General features: G+C 45.5%; 1 protein-coding gene across 6 annotated transcripts in view; it reads right to left on the bottom strand.

The window, feature by feature from the left end:
* Positions 1 to 22,462, bottom strand: part of CD99 (CD99 molecule (Xg blood group)) — a 51,392-nt gene that overhangs the window by 11,396 nt on the left and 17,534 nt on the right. For 4 of the 6 annotated variants that reach the window (XM_054545387.2, XM_063721458.1, XM_063721454.1 and 1 more), the window contains exons 2-8: positions 16,003 to 16,035; positions 12,795 to 12,842; positions 10,735 to 10,779; positions 10,016 to 10,084; positions 7,769 to 7,816; positions 7,079 to 7,129; positions 3,509 to 3,622 (exon numbers count right to left, since the gene is read on the bottom strand). In XM_054545387.2, the coding sequence (XP_054401362.1) occupies positions 3,509 to 3,622; positions 7,079 to 7,129; positions 7,769 to 7,816; positions 10,016 to 10,084; positions 10,735 to 10,779; positions 12,795 to 12,842; positions 16,003 to 16,035 (408 nt within the window). The remainder of the gene's footprint in view (positions 1 to 3,508; positions 3,623 to 7,078; positions 7,130 to 7,768; positions 7,817 to 10,015; positions 10,085 to 10,734; positions 10,780 to 12,794; positions 12,843 to 16,002; positions 16,036 to 22,462) is intronic. The other 2 variants (XM_063721455.1, XM_063721457.1) reach the window with 1 other exon arrangement.

The raw sequence follows: 22,462 nt of genomic DNA, 5'->3' as shown, positions 1-22,462 counted from the left end.
ATTTGCTTTTGTTCTTGAAAAATCTAGGAAAATTGTTTCTACCCAGTGAGAACTTTCATTGTTCATGCCTGCCCCACCTCCTGCAATAAAAAAAGAAAATGCTTCCACCCAAGACCAAGACCCAGGGGTGGCGGGGTGGATAAGGTAGAGGAAAAGTTGTTTTTCCTTTTCCCAATTCTATTTCTAAATTTTTGACAAAATCAAGTCTATTAAGCCTCCTGGGTGCTTTCCCGAGTTTGTGTGTCTTTGGATGTGATATCGTGAGCCTCTGTGTCCCCACCCAAATCTCATCTTGAATTGTAATTCCCATAATCCCCACGTGTCCAGGGAGAGACTAGCCGGGGGTCACTGAATCATAGCGAAGGTTCCCCCATGCTGTTCTCATGATAACAGGATGGTGCCTTGCGTCCCCTTCTGCCATGATTGTAAGTTTCCTGAGGCCTCCCCAGCCATGCTGAACTGTGAATCAATTAATCCTCTTTCCTTCATCAATTATCCAGTCTTCGGCAGTTCTGCATAGCAGTGTGAAAACGGACTAATACAGGATGTGAATATGAAATAGGCTTACAAGATCCCAAAAGTTCCTACGTCTGCACGCACAAGGTAATAAACATCCTTTGCAACTCATGAATCCAATTTGGGTTGACCTAAAGATTTTCAGAGAATCATCAATCAGAGATTTTGTAGTTTAATCCAAAAGTGTTCAACAATTGTCTGGGATTCTAAAAAAGAGGCCGGGTGCTTTGACTCACGCCTATAATCCCAACACTTTGGGAGGCCAAGGTGGGGGAATCACCTGAGGTCACGAGTTCGAGACCAGTGTGTCCAACATGGTGAACCCCCATCTCTACTAAAAATACAAAAATTAGCCGGGTGTGGTGACGCCACCTGTAATTCCAGCTACTTCGGAGGCTGAGGCAGGAGAATTGCTTGAACCCGGGAGGCAGAGGTTGCAGTGAGCCAAGATTGCACCACTGCACTCCATTCTGGGCGATAGAGCGAGACTCCGTCCCAAAAAAAAAAAAAGCCAGAGAGTTTGAAATACAACATCTAAAATATTACGCATCCTGTCCTGGCAAACAAGCCTTCCTTACCTCCTGGTTGAATATTATGCTGTGAGTTGAACAGTTTCAGAAAAGAAAAAGAAATGTCATTGAAAAGCAAACAAAAATTCCCTTCCATTAAGTCCCTACTGTTTTAACCCCTCCACTACTTCTAGAAGAAGCAAGAGGGGAGAAGAATGTTTTGCTGTTTGCTTTTTTCCAACGTGATTCTAATCATACGTCTCTTATAGGCATCTCCTTGAATGTGGTCATCTGTCCATTTGGGTCCTGCTCAAAACTGCCATTCAATCAACCAAACACCAGCTGGGCACGGTGGCTCACGCCTGCAATCCCAACACTTTGGGAGGTCAAGGCGGGTGGATCATCCAAGGTCAGGAGTTCGAGACCAGCCTGACCAACATGACGAAACTCCATCTCTACTAAAAAAAAACAAAAATTAGCTGTGCGTGGTGGTGCACATCTGTAATCCCAGCTACTCGGGAGGCTGAGGCAGGAGAACCCGGGAGGTGGAGGTTGCAGTGAGCCAAGATGGAGCCATTGCATTCCAGCCTGGGTGACAGAGTGAGACTCCATCTCAAAAAAAAAAAGAAACAACCAAACACCATTTCCCACTAGTCCGCCCACCAGGTAGGAGGCAATTGTCTTCCATGCACTGCCCAAAACCCCACAGCAAGAACGGGGAAATAAACACGAGCAGCTCATTTAAAGTCTTGAGATCCGAACGAAAGCTGTTTAGGACTCTCCATTTCACGCTCTAAATAATGTTTGTGGATGTCAAATGCTGGAATGATGGGAGATTACAGGGAAACTCCACCCCTACAGTCTAACTTTCTCCACACCAGCATCTATTCAAATGTTCTAGGAATCCCTCTAAAATCTTCAGGAGGCAGTGCTTTGGGTGAATGACATCAGTGACCAAGAATGAATAAGGACTTAAGATCTAAGTAGGGTGAGAAGTTCAGACACCCAGAGGCGTGAGGGACCCCAGGGGCTCCTCCATAAAACAGTAGCTGTTGGCCGCGTGTGGTGCCTCACGCCTGTAATCCCAAGATTCTGGGAGGCCGAGGCAGTTGGATCACTTGAGGAGAGGAGTTGGAGGCCAGCCTGGCCAACATGGTGAGACCCCGTCTCTACTAAAAATACAAAAATTAGCCGGGTGTGGTGGTGGGTGCCTATAATCCCAGCTACTCAGGAGGCTGAGGCAGGAGAATCACTTGAACCTGGTGGAATGGAGGTTGCAGTGAGCTGAGATTGCGCCACTGCACTCCAGCCTGAGCAACAGAGCGAAACTCTGTCTCAAGAAAATAAAAAATAAAAAATAAGAGTAGCTGTCCCCGGTCGATGGGATCCCTGCAAACCACAGTGCTTGGTCATGCAAGAGGGAAGGCAAGAGCTAAATATAACTGCCCAGTGATGCATGCATGTTAGCTGTGTTCCAAATAGCAGAGCTTACTTCCCAGCTTCACGGCGGATCCTAAATGATTTAGGGACTTTTGAATACGAGGTCCCAAAGAGCCTGCTGACTGCCCTAGGAGGATTGCAATGGTGAGTACGTCCTCCTCCTAATTCCTCTATAAATTTTAGTCCCGATCCAAGAAACTTCCCAGGTCCTGGGTGCCTTGTGGGTTTTTGGTACTAACAGAAAGGGAATCCGCTGTGCTGGCTTTTGTTTTGTTTCGGTTTGGTTTTTGAGATGGAGTCTCACTCTGTTGCCCAGGCTGGAGTGCAGTCACACAATCTCAGCTCACTGCAAGCTCTGCCTCCCAGATTCACACCATTCTCCTGCCTCAGCCTCCCGAGTAGCTGGGACTACAGGCACACGCCACCACGCCCAGCTAATTTTTTAAATATTTTTAGTAGAGACGGGGTTTCACCGTGTTAGCCAGGATGGTCTCGATCTCCTCCTGACCTCGTGATCCACTCGTCTCGGCCTCCCAAAGTGCTGGGATTACAGGCGTGAGCCACCATGTCCGGCCTTGTGCTGGGTTTTAACTTAACTCTCCTGGGTGGATAAAGGACCGTGGTGGCCCCCTGGTCACGGCTCTCCTCCTAATGATGACATTGATTGTAAATAATCAGAGCTAAATGTCTTCCACCTTTGCTCTCTGCAGGGTAACTTGTAGAGGCTTTCCTGCAGGACTGTCTCTAACCCCAGCAACAATTCCGCGGCGTATGTACCAACCATTTCCCACTTTGTAGACGTAAACAACCCAAGCGCTGCAGCAGTGAGGAACTTGTAAACTTTCACACAACAAAACACAAGGCAGAACAGCCCTGAAATCAAAGCCAGAAGGTTCGATTCCAGAATTTTAGCAGTTTCACGAACCGTCAGTCATCGTGCACCTGTTTCGTGCCAGCCTGAGTTTGGTTTCTGCCTTTTAAAGAAAGCACAGTTTTCCAATCAGCAAGGCATGAAGGAGAGGCACCAGCGGAGCGAGACTTACCATTTTCTTTGAAGCACAGCTTCTTTTTCTGGTAAGCAATGAAGCTAGAGATGGCTCCAGCCACAGCGACCACGACAGCCCCCACAATCCCGGGGATCACGCCTGGGGCATCAGCTGCAGGAGGAAGCACACAGCATCGTGATTGAGACACACACGGTGCAGAGAAAATCCCAGGAGGCAGTGGCTGGCAGAGACAGTCAGTCTGAGAGCACCAAGATCCTCAGAACATCTCAGACGCCTGAGCTGACCGATTTGCAAAGGAAGCATGCCGAGGATGGTACACGCGAAGGCAAAGCAAGGCACAGTCTCCCATCCCCAGTTGTGCTGGGCAGACCTGGTCGGACCGTGGAGGGAGTGGAGCGAGAGAAAAGAGACATGAAGAGAGGCCAGCAAGGGACGGGCAGAAGCTCAGCAGGACCAAGGCAGAGACAAAAAAAGACGAAGACAGATGGAAAGAGAGAGCTGGGGCTGGGCGTGGTGGCTCACGCCTGTAATCCCAGCACTTTGGGAGGCCGAGGCAGGTGGATTGCCTGAGGTCAGTTTGAGACCAGCCTGGTCAACATGGTAAAACCCGTCTCTACGAAAAATACAAAAATTAGCCGGGAGTAGGGGTGGGTGCCTTTAATCCCAGCTACTCAGGAGGCTGAGTCCTGAGAATCGCTTGAACCCGGGAGGCAGAGGTTGCAGTGAGCCGAGATTGTGCCACTGCACTCCAGCCTGGGCGACAGAGCAATTCACCATCTCAAAACAAAACAAAACAAAAAAGAAAGAGAGAGCTGGACATCAAACCTGGAGGAAAGAGCCCAGGCAGGGGCAGAAGATAAAGAAGCAAAGACCTGCAATGCTTGGTGCATTTGCCAATGCGTTTTGTATCGTTAGAATGCTCCTTTTCCACCCCTTGAAGATAGCTTTGGGTTTCAATGCAAACATTTTAAATCTATCTCTATTTAATTATTATTGTGTATTATTTTGAGATGGGTTCTTGCTCTGTCAAACAGGCTGAAATGCAATGACGTAATCACAGCTCACTGCAATCTCAAACTCCTGGGCTCATGAGATCCTCCCACTTCAGCCTTCCGAGTAGCTGGGACTACAGGTGTGCACCACCATGCCTGGTTAATTACTGTGGTTTTATAGAATTGGGGTCTTGCTATGTTGCCCAGTCTGATCTCAAACTCCAAGCCTAAAGCAACCTGCCTGCTGCCTAGGCCTCCCAAAATTCTGGGATTACATGCATGAGCCACCACACTCAGCCTTTTTTTTTTTTTTTTAATGTTATTCCAGCAATAATTCTTTTTTGTTGTTGGGAGACAGTCTTGTTCTGTTGCCCAGGCTGGAGTGCAGTGGTGTGATCTCGGCTCACTGCAACCTCTGCATCCCAGGTTCAAGCTGTTCTCCTGCCTCAGCCTCCCAAGTAGCTGGGATTACAGGTGTGTGTCACCACCCCTGGCTAGCTTTTTTTTTTTTTTTTTTTTAAATGCAGTCTTACTTTGTCACCCAGGCTGGAGTGCAGTGGCACGATTTCAGCTCACTGAAGCCTCTGCTTCCCGGGTTCAACCAATTCTTGTGCCTCCCGAGTAGCTAGGTCTACAGGTGCATGCCACACGCCCGGCTAATTTTTGTATTTTTTGTAGAGATGGGGTTTCACCATGTTGGCCAGGCTGGTCTCGAACTCCTGACCTCAAGTGATCCACCCACCTTGGCCTCCCAAAGTGCTAAGATTACAGGTATGAGCCACCGCACCTGGCCTAACTTTTGTATTTTTTGTAGAAAAGGGGTTTCACCATGTTGGCCAGGCTGGTTTTGAACTCTTGGTCTCAAGCAATCCTCCCGCCTCAGCCTCCCAAAGTTCTGGGATGACAGGCATGAGCCACCACACCTGGCCATTGAAGAGATTCTTAATTCCAAATGCCAGATGTGAGCTTTAGAGGACCCTTCTCCAGATAGAATCTTCTCCACCCTCCACGACGAGGAAGGAGAATCATCTGACTTTCAGCAAAAACACTGGCTCCAAACATGGCCTGTGGGTGGTGTGTTCACTCGGCCAGTCTTTAATATGTGCAGGACAGAGTCATGTCATGGAAAATTTTTCAAGCTTAACTACCCCTCCCTGATGAAGTGACATAGTAGACATTAACTCTCTAGAAGGCCAAGAACGATGGCCTGAGATAAACATGCCAGACATGTGTTTTCTTAGCTATTTTTTAAAAAATGACCTTGTAGTCCTAGGTGAGGGCTACAGATACTACCTCTTCAAAGAAAGCCTAGAATTCAAGAACTGTATCCATAAAAATAATAAATACCCAAAACAAGGGTAGACTACCCACTTTTCTTTTTCCACAAACATTCGTTGCATATTTTAAGAATCCACATTTTATCAGTGATTAAAATGGCAAACAGGTGTTAAAATCTTTGGCCAAATTAGTATCTCTTCTGCCAAAGAAGTTGCTTAAAACCAGGCATTTTGCTAGAAGCAAAGTCCCTGAGAATTTGAGATACTAAAATATGAAGCTATTGTCCTCGCCCCTCCCTCTCTCCTGTTTCTCCTCTCTCCTTCCCTTTCCTTCCTTTCCTCCTTTTCTTCTGTTTCCCTCTCTCCTTTCCTTCCTTTCCTCCCTTCCCCTTCCTTCCTTCCTCCCTTCCTCCTGCCTTCCTTCCTTCCCTCCCTCCGTTTCCCTTCACTGCCTTCCTTCCTTCTTCTTCCTTCCTTCTTTCCTCCCTCCTTCCTTCCTTCTTTTCCCTCCCTCCGTCTTTCTTGTCCTTCCTTCCTTCCTTCCTTCCTCCTTTCCTTCCTTTCTCCCTCCCTCCTCCCTTCCTTTTTCCCTCCCTCCTTCTTTTCCTTCCTTTCCTTCCTCCCTTTTTCCCCTCCCTCTCTCTTTTCCTTTCTTCCCTCCCTCCTTCCCTCCCTTCCTTCCTTCCCTTCTTCCCTCCTTCCTTCCTTCTCTCTCTCTATCCCTCCTTCCTTCTTTCTTTCCCTCCTTCCTTCTTTTCTTCCTCCCTACTTCTCTCTTACCTCATTTTGTTTTCTTTACAGTTTTAAAAGGAATTCTTTCTGTCATTATTTTCTTGTCCCATCTAAGGGAAAAGGTTACGAAAAAGGAGACAGGAGATACATCACCGGCACTTCCATGGAGAACACAATGCCTGTTACAGCCAGGGTGGGAGTGATCCACATTCCGACCTCCCACCTGGTTACTGATGTTCTCAAGGGCCAAGCGCAACCGAGGATACTGCGTCACAAGCTTCTGATCGTTAGGGTGAGTGTAGGAGCTTTTGTAAACACAAGGACAAGGCTAAGCGTGATGCAGGGGTCAGATCGCCAGCCAGGGCATCGTGGGCAGGTGACCAAACATACAATCCGGGTCATGTGGGCACCTGGAGCAGGGCTGGTTTGCTGGGGGGACCTCTGCAGCTACATCACTTGGGAGCACTTGGCACAGAACACCCGTGCCTCCTGCCAGTAGCTTTAGGAGGCCGATGCCAGTGCAGTCCACCAGCTCTCAGACATTCTGCTTCCCCTTCTCAACACCATGTGGGAGAGACAAGAAGACAGAAGCCAGGTGCACCTACCCTCTTCCCCTTCTTTCCTGTGGTTTCCTCCACCATCACTGCCTCCTTTTCCTGCAAGACAAAAGCAACGTCTGCAACGGGAAGATTTGGAGTCAAGGAAAAATTCACAGCCAGGACCGTGAAGAGGCTGGGGTCCTGCTTCTTACACTCTATGGGGGTACATGTTACCCAGCTACAGAGCTGAGGTCCTGCCTATTACACTCTAAGGGTGCATGTTACACAGCTACAGAGCTGGGGTGCTGCCTGTTACACTCTAGGGGTACTCTGAGAACCCGTACTCCCAGGCATTATCACTATTCTCAGGGCTTTAATATTCACATTCCTTAAATTACAGAAAACAGCCTAATAAAACGAAGCTGAAACAACACTAGCTATTTGCAAGAACACACAGGTGAATGGATGGGTGAGGAGATGGTGAGAAGGGCCCATTCAACAGGCCCTGTCCCTCAGAAAAGTGGGGCAGCTGCCTGGGCCCTGAACTCTTCTCCCAGGACCGAACCTCTACAGGGCAGCCTTTACTTCCCACATCCTTGAAGCCTCAGCAAACAGGCAGAGTTCTCACAGAGATGGCTGAACATTTCACTGTGAGTTCACAGAGAGCTGAGAGTTTAGACCCTGTAGTGATTCTGCAGAGCAGGTGGGCATCATGGGATGGAGAGAGAAAAGAGACAAAAAACAAGATAACTGTACCTTCTCCACCTGAAATGCCATCCGCAAGGTCAGCATCTGAAAAGCTACCTAGGAAACAAAATACAGCATCACCTGTCAACCTGGAACTCCTCCAAGGGTCTTCATGTCTTAGAATAAAGGAAAAACTCATGAAAACCGGCCTGTTCAACAACATGGTGAAACCCCATCTCTACTAAGAATATAAAAATTAGCCGGGTGTGGTGACAGGCACATGTAATCCCAGCTACTCGGGAGGCTGAGGCAGGAGAATCACTTGAATCCTGGAGGTGGAGGTTGCAGTGAGCCAAGATGGCACCACTGCACTCCAGCCTGGGCAAGAAGAGCTAAACTCAGTCTCAAAACAAAACAAAACAAAAAACCATAAATAAAGTGGAAAAATGTGAGCATAATATTGCATGCTGGCAATATTTATGTCTGTAAATAAATGAAGAAGGCTTATAAATCGATAATGTCATATCAGAATATAAGAATAAAAGGTAAAGCATACAATACACAAAATAAGAAGTATCCACGGCCAATTGATGCAGGTTTTTTTTTTTTTTAATTTTAAAAGTAAAGTCATGAAACCAGGAGAAAGTTGATAGAAAATTTCACACTATTTGCAAAGGTTTCCTAGGTGATAACTAATATTGGAGACGGTGTGAAGACAGGGACATTTGCACACACCCCTGGCATCAAAATAAATTGGTAAAATTCTGCAGCAAATTAACAACCAGGTCAAAAGCTATGAAAGTACTCATATACATTGATCTAAACTATTTGAATGCTAGAAATGTCTTCAAAGGAATAAAAATAGTGCATGGAGTTGACTCAGATTTGCTTTGTTAATTCATAATTCTAAAATGCCAGAAGAAACATAACATTTTCAGAATTAGGGATTAGTTAAAGGAAGTATATAATTATATATGTAGTATGTAATAGTACATGATTATCAGTAAAACTCATAAGATAGAAATGATTACATGACATGAAAAAATGTTCATGGAATATCAGTAAGCAAAAAGTAATGTTACAATGCAGTACAAACAAAAGACTTGGAACTTTATTTAAAATTTATCTCATTTAGATTACTATATAGGCTGGGTGAGGTGGCTCGTGACTGTAATCTCAGAGATTTGGGATGCTGAGGCAAGAGGATTGCTTGAGGCCAGGAATTTCAGAGCAGCCTGGGCAACATACTGAGACCCTATTTCTACAAAAAAATGAAAAAACTAACTGGTCACGGTGTTGTGTGCCTGTAGCGCCAGCTACTTGAAAGGCTGAGGCAGGGGGATCTCTCTAGCCCAGCAGTTGGAGGCTGTGGTATGCTTTTATATTTAATATGATCACACCACTGTATTCTAGCCTGGACAACAGAGTGAGACCCTGTGTCAAAAAAGAAAAAAAAAAAGATATATAAAATACTAGCACAAATAGCCATCAAAATGTCAACAAGATATGGACATCATTAATATTCTTCTGTGTTAAAAATTAAATATGTAAACAAAAAAACCCTAAACATATAAACTTTCGACAACCATTCAGCTAAAAAAAAAAAAACTGGTGCTATTCAAATTACGCTGAAAATGCTGTGATATGTCAGGAAAACTGACTTAAATATTTAAGGGCAGAAAGATTTAAAACACACTAGCTTCTCCATAAGAAATGTGTATGCCAATACTTTTCTCTTTATCAAGTCTACATTTAAATTCTTGTATGCAATTTTTAAGAAGTTCCATAAGATGGAACTTGGAAGTAAAAGTAGCAAACTAGTCCAGGCACAGTGGCTCACACCTGTCATCCCAGCACTTTTGGGAGGCCAAGGTGGGCGGATCACTTGAGGTCAGGAGTTCGAGACCAGCCTGGCCAACATGGCAAAACCCTGTCTCTACTAAAAATACAAAAATTAGCCGGGCATGGCAGTGTGTGCCTGTAATTCTACTCAGAAGGCTGATACAGGAGAATCACTTGAACCCAGTAGGTGGAGGTTGCAGTGAGCCAAGATGGCACCACTGCACTCCAGCCTGGGTGACAGAACAAGACTCTGTCTCAAAAAAAAAAAAAAAAAAAAAGCAAACTAAAAATAAAATCCAAGCTGAATATATATTTTTGAAATGTACATTTTCCACTACATGAACATGGGCATTAGACTGCACAGGCAGTCAACAGTAAGCACACACTCATCTGAAATCACCTCCTCTCAGCTGACATAAATATCACTGAATTCTGAACAACCTGAAGACATCCCACACAGTCAGAGACTCTTACCAGAGGAACTAGGGTGGTTGGGGTTTGGATTTGGCTTCGGTTTGGGTGGGTTCGGTGGTGGTGGGTCGTCTGTTTGTGAAAGATGAGAGTTGCAATTATAAGTGCCTTGCAGTAAAGAAAATGAAACATCAGTTTATATACAGATGGTTTCCTGAACAGAAATTGGACCTTGGCCTTTGTCCTGGTGGGGATACCTGTACACACACAGTCTCCTGCCAGTTTCCTCCCATCAACTTTAAGCCACAGTTCTTAATTTCAAGTATGTTCAGTACAAATTAAAGTGGGTGTCCACACCAGCTACAGAATTTCTGGGGCCAAAATAAAAAGGTGGGACCCATTTTTCAAATTTTATTAAGTGTTCCAAGATGGCAGCAACAGAGCAGTAAACCCATATGGTGCCCAGGCCAAACCAACATGCCATGGGGTCCTGTGCCACTGCACAGGTCACACGCTCACAAAGCCAGCCCTGGCCAGGGTAGGCACATTTGTCTCATGTCCTTCCAAAGACTGTAAGAGTTTTAAAATAAAAGCACACGTACTGGTTGTAAAGAAAAACCCAACGACAACAGCAAGAACAAACCAACACAACTATTCCCTAGGTTTCCACTGTGAAAACTGGTTCCCTTTATAATTTAAATGGGAGAATTCTCTCTGAAATGATCATAATTGGGTGATAATAAGCAGGTCAGCAGCAGAAGAGATTAAAGGATAATACTCACCATTTCCTCCATCAACAACAGCATCTCCTAAGTCAAAGTCATCCCCTAAAAGAGGGGGAAAAGCAGTTAATACCAAATTCCAGAGAGAAACGAGGAAGGAATGACCTCATGAACAGATCAAAAACACACCACAGCCCCACATTGCTAAATACTTTTCTGAATATCAGCTTGACCAGGATCTCATTAGAAAAAGTGAATTCCTGACCATTTTTACATCACTATTCTCTCAGATAAAAAGAGTAAAAAACAGAGAGACAGAGATAGAGAAAAAGCTAGGAGAGAAGCTCTCAGAGGAGGGGCAGTGGGGAGAGAGAGAGAAATAAAGTAATTTATAAACGAATTGTGTTGCCTGGACCAAGTTGAAATTCCAATTCTGCCTGCACATGATTTTCTCCTGTTGACTCCCCATCCCATCATCCTCTCCTCCCAGGTCCCTAACAACTTTGGAAAGGTAGACCCTAAGAGAAGGGGACAGATGACTGTGATCAGATTTAGGCTAGAGGGTGTCTAAAACGTGGCTCTATTAACCCACATGTGCTCCGTAACTCATGTGACTGTTCACCATGGCCTCAGATCTTGTCTTCTAGTATGAAGAATGATTTTGAAAACCCAATAAGATGGAGGAATGGTTGCTGGCATCCACCCAACAGCATGTACTGAGCCATCCTGAGTCACGTACGGGAATTTCCAGTCCCTTCCTCAAGGAGACTATGATAGTATAAATTCAGACGCTCAACAGTTACTCATTGGTGCTATCTGCACGATTGCTTAGTTCAAGGATCTGGGGACACAGGGTCCCTTTGCTCATGAGCTGACATTCTAGACAGGAAGCCCAATAATGAAGTGGAGCTATTAATGTTTTATATTAGAAAACTCAGAAGTGCTAAGACAAGACAGTGTCTTAGCTGTAAGACACTGATGCCGTAAGTTTTGGCAACATTTTTACTCTGTTTATGCGCCAGTGGGGTTGATCCTTGGGCAATTCCATCACATGGCTCTTGTTTCTGACTTTTGTTTGAAAGAACAGCACTGTGGGCCGGGTGCGGTGGCTCACGCCTGTAATCCCAGCACTTTGGGAGGCCAAGGCGGGTGGATCACGAGGTCAGGAGATCGAGACCATCCTGGCTAACACGATGAAATCCCGTCTTTACTAAAAATACAAAAAAATTAGCCGGGCGTGGTGGCGGGCGCCTGTAGTCCCAGCTACTTGGGAGGCTGAGGCAGGAGAATGGTGTGAACCCGGGAGGCGGAGCTTGCAGTGAGCCAAGATTGCGCTACTGCACTCCAGCCTGGGTGACAGAGCGAGACTCCATCTCAAAAAAAAAAAACAAAAAAAAAAACAAAAAAAAAAAACAGAAAGAACAGCATTGAGAACAAATGAGGTGTGTGCCCACAGGTTGAGAGATGAGTTCACTTGTTGGTCATTATGGGGGAGATCTCAGCACCAAATGCTCTCTCTCCCAGGAAGTTCAAATCTAAAGACACAGGCCGGGCATGGTGGCTCAAACCTGTAATCCCAGCACTTTGGGAGGCAGATTGCCTGAAGTCAGGAGTTCGAGACCAGCCTGGCCAACATAGTGAAACCTCGTCTCGACTAAAAATACAACAATTAACCGGGTGTGGTGGCTGGTGCCTGCAGTCCCAGCTACTGAGGCAGCTGAGGCAGGAGAATCACCGAACCTGGGAGGCAGAGGTTGCAGTGAGCCGAGATCACACCACTGCACTCCAGCCCGGGAGACAAGAATGAGACGCCATCTCCAAAAAAAAAAAAAAAAGGGAAGAAAATCTAAAGACAGAGTAACTCAGACCCTTAGAATAAAAGCACATGGAGATGTTGTCCAAATGGCCCCAAAACATTTCACATCAGCAACCATTCTCTTACTGGAATCACTACATGAAATGCAACATCATAACACAATTCCAGTATTAACTATTAACCAGACTCCATCCGGAGCACTCAAATCACTTCTCTCTTCTTTCTAGTTGCCTAAGTCTCATCCTGCTGTCAGAGAAAATGATTTGCTCTTTTTCTTTGGATACTAGGAACAAGCCCTTCTCACCAGCACTGGGTTTCTTGGGGACTGCAGTGGGTTTCTTGTCTTCATTGTCTAAAGAGATAAGACATTTCAGTCAGTAAAAGTTGCAGCTGGGAAAACAAGTGTCAACTCTTTTGTGGTTAAGGATGTTTCATTTTCTTGGAAACAGTTGGAGAATGTTTTTAGCATTGTTTTTCTCACCAGCCCACACTGAGCTGAGGTTTATAGGACAACTCTTGAGCCCAGAAGACAGGCACAGAGGCTGCTACTGGCCATGGTTTCCACAGAGACCAGGAGCCCCTTCTCCACTTCTTTTTTTTTTTTTTTTTTTTTTTCTGAGACCGAGTCTTGCTCTGTCACCCAGGCTGGAGTGCAACGGTGTGGTCTCCGTTCACCACAACCTCCGCCTCCTGGGTTCAAGCGATTCTCCTGCCTCAGCCTCCCGAGTAGCTGGGCTTACAGGCGCATGCCATCACTCCCGGCTTATTTTTTGTATTTTTAGCAGAGATGGGGTTTCACCACATTGGCCAGGTTGGTCTCGAACTCCTGACCTCAGGTGATCCACCCACCTCGGCCTCCCAAAGTGCTGGGATGACAGGCGTGAGCCACCGCGCCCAGCCCTTCTCCACTTCTTGACGTTGAATGGGACTGTGACTGAGAAGTAAGCCCGGAACGCAGGAGAATGGCAAAGTTAGGAGAAAAACTGCCCTTTCAGAGCCCCAGATCTATGCATGAGAAGGAGAGACACCGGATTGATGGCTGAAAGGCTGTTCACATTTCTCATATGAAACACACTTTTGGCTCCGTCAGGCCTCTGCCTAGGCTGCCCCCTCTGAGAATGGAAGCCAATCAGGCAAATCAGGCAGAGGTTGTAAGACTAAGGGCACCTCCCACTGCAGGGAACGGCTGTTCCCAAGGGCCAAGAAGGGGTAGGTGGTCAGGAAAGAGATGATCCCCATCAGCACTGTTTCCGCTCAAACCATCTGCACTGCACCACAGGACATAAAATTAAAAGCTGGCCAGGTGCAGTGGCTCGCGTCTGCAATCCTCTCATGCCTCAGCACTTTGGGAGGCTGAGGTGGGAGGACTGCTCGAGCCCAGATGGTCAGGGCTGTAGTGAGCCAAGATCCCACCGTGGCACTCCAACCTGAGCAACACAGTGAGACCCCGTGTTGCTCACTCTACCAGGTGAGGTGGCACATGCCTGTAGTCCGAGCTACTCAGGAGGCTGAGGTGGGAGGACTGCTTGAGCCCAGATGGTCAAGGCTGCAGTGGGCCAAGATCCCAACACTGCACTCCAACCTGAGCAACACAGTGAGACAGTGTCTCAGAAAAAAAAAAAAAAAAGTAAAATATAAAAAAGTGAAGAGGGTGGCCGGGCTCAGTGGCTCATGCCTGTCATCCTAGCACTTTGGGAGGCCAAGGCAGGCGGATCATGAGGTCAGGAGTTTGAAACCAGCCTGACCAACATGGTGAACCCCGTCTCTACTGAAAATACAAAAACTAGCTAGGCATGGTGGCGCATGCCTGTAATCCCAGTTACTCGGGAGGCAGAGGCAGGAGAATCACTTGAACCCGGGAGGCGGAGCTTGCAGTGAGCCAAGATTGCGCTACTGCACTCCAGCCTGGGTGACAGACAGAGACTCCACCTCAAAAAAAAAAAAAAAAAAAGAAGAGGGACCTGTCCTGGGTTGAAAAGCATTCCTCCAAAATCCACACCCACCCCAAACCTCAATAGGTGATCTTACTTGGAAACAGGGTCTTTGTAGTTGTAATCAGTTAAGATGAGGTTATAATAGATTAGGATAGGTCCTAATGACTGCTGCCCTTATAAGAAGGACATTTGGATACATGGAGACACAGGGAAGAGACCAGTGTTCACAAAGGCAGAGCCTAGAGTGATGCAGCCACAAGCACAGGGACGCCTGGAGCCCTCAAAAGCTGGGAGAGGCAGGAAGGATCCTCCCCTAGAGCCACCAAAAAGAACTGGATATAACTGCAGTGGATTGAGCAGTGGTCCCCCCAGGAGATATATCTACATCCTAAAGCCTAGAACCTGGTAATGAGACTTTATTTGGAAACAGGGTCTTTGCAGATATGCTTAAGAGAAGGATCTTGAGATGAGATTATCCTGGAGTAGAGTGGCCCTAAACCCAATGACAAGTGTCCTTGTAAGAGAAAGAAAAGGAGACACAGACACAAAGGAGGAGGCCCCACGGAGAAGGAGGCAGAGACTGGAGTGATGCGGCCACAAGCCCAGGGACACCTGGAGCTCCCAGAAGCCGCGAGAAGCAGGAAGGACCCTCCCCTAGAGCCCCTAGAGGGTGCATGGGTCTGTCCACATCTTGATCTCAGACTTCTGTTGTCCAGGTCTGGAAGATGATAAATCCCTGTGGTTTAAGCCCCTAGTTGGTGGCACCTTTTTATGGCAGCCCCAGAAAACAAATACAAAGGGATGACAAGACCCAGAAGCTGATAGAGTGATAAGACGGAATTCCTTCAATTCCTTTTCCCATGCCCTTCACCGAGGGCTCTGGGTGAGGAGTGGGAGACAGGAAGAGCTGCAGAAAAAGGAAGGAGTGGCACCATGGAGAGAGCAGGTGCCGATTTCGAGAGGGAGGACGCCAGGACTGGACGCCCCTCTCTCCTGGGGACCTCCATTTGCTCACCTCCTCTAACCCCTTCCCCAAGCACCTGGCAAGTTTTTGCTCGGCCTCTGACCGTCACAGGAGCGTGAATTATTCCACCAGGATGGTTCGTTTATCTTAATGAGGGCATCTTGCTTTTCCTCGTCATCTATGAGTCTAGTTTTTATAATAAGGCAGGTGGACACATACAGGCGGACCTCCTTCACTGCACTTTGTCTTATGGTGCTTTGCAAATACTGTGTGTTTTACAAACGGAAGGTCTGCAGCAACCCTGTGCCAAGCCAGACTCTCGGCATCATTTTTTCCAACAGCACGTGCCCCACTTCCTGTCTCTGTATCTGCATTTTTTAGCAATAAGGTATTTTCAATTACAGTAAACTGTTTTTAGAAGTAATGCTATTGCATACTTAATAGACTACAGTTGAGAGTAAACATAACATTTATATGTACTGGGAAGCCAAAAATTGCTGACTCCCATTATTGTCGTGGTCTAGAACCTAGCTGGAAATGGCTGGGATATGCCTGTATATACTATGTTAACACAAAATATTGATGGGATTTTAGAAAACGATGTTGATACTCACCAGGAAGGGCATCGGATAAATCGAAACCACCATCTAAGAGAGACAAAAAGAGTCAACTTAGAAACAAGAAAAATAAAAATAAATTTGAATATTATACAGATAAAAAATGATATGCGATTTTTCTGACTTTTTGTGATATTTAAAACAGCAACTTAAAAAAATTTACAAGGTGCTGTGATTTCTCTTCTCATTCTAAATATTCACTTCCATGCCTAAGAGTAAGAATATGTTAGCCTAGGTTTTAAATAAATGATGACCTTCAAGCTTAGTAGAAATTAAAATAGTGGAAAAACATGACCATTTTGTGTATTATTCTTAACAGGCCATTCCTTTCAAACAGATGAATAACAATTTTGAATATGGACTGAAAACAACATGGGGAACAAAATTCTCCCTTTTTTATTGGCAACTTTCCTGTAATTACAAACCAAAATATAGTAGAAACACTAGACAACCCAGAAAGACACATGCATTATGCATTAAAAAAAAAATCTCATAGAATCCCACAGAATGAGGAAACTGTCATGCCGAATTATTGATAGGCTATCCTGTTTCTACAGTCTTTAATTACAACAATTTCAATGCTACTTCAACGTGGCTGGCCATCTCTGGCGCACTGAAGAAAAGCCAAATTCAGGAAAATTTGGAAAAGTCGACTTGGACTGTTTGGTCAACTGGAGGAAGAGTTAGGATAATTGTCAACATCCAGCATCCCCACTCCTCAGCACCAAAGGTGTACAACATCTCTCAACCGTCAGGAAGCACCTGGCGGTGCTGGGTGGTGAGGGGTCCAAGAACAACCCGCAGGAGCCCTGTGAGCACCGGAAGTGTGTCCAGTTCCACAGCAGGTGCAAACGACCAGGCTATGCTCCAGCGTGTATAAATGAAGTGTGCATGTATATGTCACAGGGGTGTGTGGGTGTGTGTGCGTGTGCATGTGTATTTGGGCATTTGCAGTGCACATGTATGTATTTGTGGGTTTTGTGTGCATGTATGGGGTGTGTAGGTGGGTTCTGTGTGTGTATATGTGTATGCATGTGTTGTGGGTGCACATATGCAGGTGCATGTATGTGTGGGTTTGTATATTTGCATATGTGTAGGCGTGTTTTATGTAAGTGTGGAGGTGTATTTTGTGGGTTTCTGTGTGTATGTGTGTTTTTTGCGTGCATATGTGTCAGTGCATGTTCATGTGGGTTTGTGTGTGCATATGTAGGTGTGCGTAGTGTGTAGGTGTGTTTCTGTGTGCCTATGGATAGATGCATGTATGTGTGGGTTCTGTGTGCATGTGTGTAGGTGTTATGTGTGCATATGTGTAGGTGCATGTATATGTGAGTTTGTGTGTGTATGTGTAGGCGGGTGTAGTGTGTATATGTGTTTTTCATGTGCATGTGTGCAGCTGCATGTGTGCATGTGTCAACGTGTTTATATGTGTAGGTGTGTTTGTGTGTGCATGTGTGTGCATGTATGGGTGTGTGCATTTGTGGGTTTGTGTATGTGTAGGTGTGCATAGTGTGCAGGTGTGTTTCCATGTGTGCATATGCATAGGTGCATGTATGCATGTGTCCTTTGTGTGCACACATGTAGCTGTGTGCATGTGTGTGTATGGGTAGGTGAGTATAGTGTGAAGGTGTGTTTTGAGTATGTGCATACAGGTAGGTGTGTCCATGTCTGCTCGTATGTCTGTGTGTGTGTGTGTACTCATGGCTGCATGTGTGTTTCTGTGTGTGTCAACAACAAGTAGAAAGTAGACAAAACCCTCGGAACAGCTCTGTGGGTCCCATGCCGGCAACCAGAGTGGAGTCGTTTCCACAACTTCAGAGCCCTGAAATGGCTGTTTCCACAACAGGACACTTGCCAGACATCATAAATGCAATTACAGCTCCTCCTGCAGCATGCGGCGGATCTTTAGACGGTAGCAAGGGAGGATCCTACTGATCTGGAATAAACCATAACGCATGTACAGACACACGCATATATATATATATATATATATATATATATATGCATTCATGTTCATATGTTTCCATAGAAATCTGTAATTGTATTTTTTGAAGTTGTATTATTTTTTCTTTATTTACATCTTACCTTGCCTATTTGTGGTGCAAACAGTTATTTGTGGTGCAAACAGTTCAAAGCTACTGTCTTAGGCATTTTCAAGTATGCAATGCATTCTTACTAACCACAGTCACCCTGAGTACAGTAGACCCCTGAACTTATCCCTTCCTATCTGATGGAAACGTCGTACCCTTTACCCATCATTTCCCAATTACCCCCACCCCCTCACTCCCAACCCCTTGGTCACCGCCATTCCACTCTGCTTCTATGAGTTCAACGATTTTAGATTCCACATAAGTGTGTTTGGGTCAGATGGTATTTGTCTTTCTGTGTCCAGCTTACTGCACTCAACATCATGTCCTCCAGTTCCATCCATGTTGTTGCAAATGGCAGGACTTCCTTCTTTTTTCTTTTTGAGACAGAGTCTCACTCTGTTGCCCAAGCTGGAGTGCAATGACCTTGGCTCACTGTAACCTCCACCTCCTGGGTTCAAGCAATTCTCCTGCCTCAGCCTCCTGAGTAGCTGGGACTATAGGCACCCGCCACCATGCCCAGCTAATTTTTTGTATTTTTAGTAGAGATGGGGTTTCACCACGTTGGCCAGGCTGGTCTTGAACTCCTGACCTCAGGTGATCCGCCTGCCTCGACCTCCCAAAGTGCTAGGATGACAGGCATGAGCCACAGCACCCAGCCAACCTCCTTCTTTTTTAAAGCTGAATACCATTCCATTGTGAATATACCCTATTTTCTTTGTTCATTTAATAGCTTTATTGAGGCATAGTTTACATAGCATGAAAGGCACTCATTCTCAGTGTGCAAATGAATGACTTTTAGTGAATGTACAGAGTTGATATAGCACATTTTCTTTCCGCGTTCATCCCTTGATGGGCTCTTCCATTGACTGCATGTCTTGGCTACTCTGAATGGTGCTGCAATAAACATGGGATGGAGTGTCTCTTTGACATACGGATTTCCTTTCCTTATCCCAAATATATATATACATATATATATACACACATACATATACATATATATACATACATATACATATATATACATACATATACATATAGACATACATATACATATGTATGTATATACACACATATACACATATATACATATATACACATATATACATATATACATACACATACTATATATACACATGATATATACATACTATTTACATACATACTATATATACACACACTATATATACATACTACATACATACTACATATACTATATATACACACTATATATACACATACTATATATACATACACATACTATATATATACTATATATACACATACTATATATACACAAATTATATATTTATACAAATTATATATATACACAAATTACACATATGCACAAATTATATACATATATACAAATTATATATATATACAAATTATATATATATACACAAATTATATATATATATACAAATTTTATATATATATATATATATATATATATATATATATATATATATATATATATATAGACTTGCCCTGACTTGCTGGGAATACCCTGAAGGTTTAGAAGTCATCTCTGGGGCCGGGTGCGGTGGCTCATACCTGTAATCTCAGCACTTTGGGAGGCCAAGGCAGGAGGATCACGAGGTCAGGTGTTCGAGACCAGCCCAACCAACAAGGTAAAACCCCGTCTCTACTATAAATACAAAAAAATTAGCCAGGCGTGGTGACACGCGCCTGTAATCTCAGCTATTCAGAAGGTTGAGGCAGGAAAATCGCTTGAATCCGGGAGGTAGAGGTTGCAGTGAGCAGAGATCATGCCACTGCACTCCAGCCTGGGTGACAGAGGGAGACTCCATCTCAAAAAAAAAAAAAAAAAAGTCATCTCTACATATCTTTATATGTAGATACATTAGCAGAGGGACTGCTAGATCAATTCGTAACTGTTTCAATTTCCTCAAAACTCTCTTCCCCGGAAATGACAGTGCTTCCTTGAAGGCTTACCTTTGTTAGTGCCTCAGCAGTAGACATGACTTCTAAACCCTATGGGCATTCCTAGCAAGTCAGGGCAAGTCCCCACCCCCTCCACCCCAACAAAGAGATTCCAAGAGTCCATAATGTATTATTTAGCAAGAAAGACATACTCTTTAGAAAGGTAGGAGGACTTAGTAATAAGCAGAGAGAACTGTCAGAATGTTAAAGAAAAAAAAAAAAAAGCAGCAGGAATGATTAAAAAAAAAAAAAAACCCACACATGTGAAAGTAAAATACAGATATTATTTTACGTGTAACCTTTCTTATTTCTGTAATTTCACCCTCATAAACAGAAGATGATCATAGACACCGTCACTAAAGAAACAAAACAAAGCAAAATAGGACAATCCCCTTAAAGTGACTCATCCTTCCCAAGCTTCAAGAAATACTCAGAAACGGCAGTCAAGGGCGTACGAGACTCGGAAGGTTTCTAAGACCAGAGTCTTGTTTTCTCCCACTCCTCGCTCACAGCAGAACCCAAGAAACTCCGGTGTCAGGAGGTGGCCTCCATTCCCCAGGACACCCCACGGCCGGAACACAGTGGTAAACTAGGAACTCTCCTCCCAGGCTCCACCCCACAGCCTGCACTCCCATGCCCAGCTGCCTGACACAGAACACGCAATCCTAGCATGAGGAATGCTATATATTTCCATGGAAAGGGCATGTCAGCTGCAAAGTCGCAGGGCACAGGGAAAACACCGTATGATCTCAATGCTTCCCTCACATGGGAAATGTCACATGTGGTACACATTTTTTTTTTCAAAGACCCTCCTGGCTTGCTGGGTTTTTGCATCTGTCCCTGGGCCTCAGGGGGGCCATTTGCCCACCCAGGTGTCCCCAACCTTCCCCCAACCACCTTCGGGTATAGGTCCATGCTTCTTGCTGGGCACCTCTGCGTTCAACAGCTCTTCATGTGCTCTTTGCAACCAAGCCACATTTTGGATTTTTTCCAATGCAGGGCCTGGGTATACGTGTGCATGTCTATGTACATGCATGTGCACGTGTGGATGTGCTCATGTGTGCATGTGTATTTCATATACACATGCTCATGCATTCATGTGGTTTCTGTGTGTGCACGTGTGCTCATGCATGTATGTGTGGGTGTATGGTGTGGGCACACACGTGCATGCATATATGTATTGCACTGCATGTGTGTGCACACGTGTTTTCATGTGCATTGATGTGAGTGTGCTGAATGCACACCTGTTTGCATGTGTGTATGTGCACAAGTGCACCGCATGAATACATATGTGCATTTGTTCATGTGTCGTGTGTTTGCCTGTGTGCTTGTATGCATATGTGTGAGTGTGCTATCTGAGCACACACCTGTGTGCATGCATATATTTGTGTGCATGTGCATTGCAGGAGTATGTGCATGTGTTTGTGTGTTTTCATGTGTGCTCACGTGTGCCTGTGACTTACTGTGTGGATGCACGTGTGCATGCATGTATATATGCATGGCATGAGTGTGCATCCATGTATGTGCCTGTGTATGTGTGCATGCACATGTGTGTCTGTCTGGTGTGTGTCTGTCTGGTGTGTGTCCATGGCCTGCCACCTCCCCAGCCCAGCTTGCCCCTCCCATCCTCCTCCATCAACCTCAGAGTCCACCAGCCTTTTCCTCCACATGATTTCCCTGGTCATAGCCACTGAGCTGGGACCAGGTGTCACTTAGAAGCTTCCTCCTTTTCTTGCTCCACCTGCCCTCAGAGGACACAGTGATGATGCCCTGGCTCACCTCATGTTCCTTCCACTGACCCCAATGCCCCCATGGACCCCACACAAACCCAGTAACAGGGGAGGGCACAGGCCCTCCCACCATCAGTGTCACCCCCAGGCAATCCTGGATTGCCAACTTCCCCTCTGCTTCAGGACTACGGCTGACGTCACCACTGAGTGCCCAAACCCACTGCTCCCCAGACCCCAAGCTCAGCCGACGGGGGTCCAAGACAAGTCTGAGAGTGGGTGGCAAAGGACACAGTGTGCCCCTCACGCCCTTCTCCCACCCTCTGCCCTTAGCCCCAGTCCTTGGAGAACTCGCCTCAGCCTGGCACTTGGAGCTTGTCTTCCATTCTTATCTCTGTGCTGTTTCTACACTTTTTAATTAAAACAATTTCAATGTCACTCCAGGATGTCTGAAGGACAAGGACACCAGAGGAGAGACAACCCCAAGCATTCTATCATCGACCTTGGGCCCTCGACCTCAGCTTCCATCGCTCAAGGCTCTGTCAGTCCATCCCCTGCCTCCAAGGTCTCCTTTCTCCCAGATACAGAGTCCCACCCTCATCATTTGTCTCCTCGGGTGACTAACACTTAAGACAGCTCCCCAAACACCACCCCACAGAGAGTAGGGAGGAAAGGGAGGTGACCAGCTCTTGATTTCAT

Source organism: Pongo abelii, chromosome Y (genome assembly GCF_028885655.2).
Source record: "Pongo abelii isolate AG06213 chromosome Y, NHGRI_mPonAbe1-v2.0_pri, whole genome shotgun sequence".
Taxonomy (NCBI): Eukaryota; Metazoa; Chordata; class Mammalia; order Primates; family Hominidae; genus Pongo; species Pongo abelii.
The sequence above is the reverse complement of the archived record's forward strand: the minus strand, read 5'-3'. Positions and strand labels throughout refer to the sequence as shown.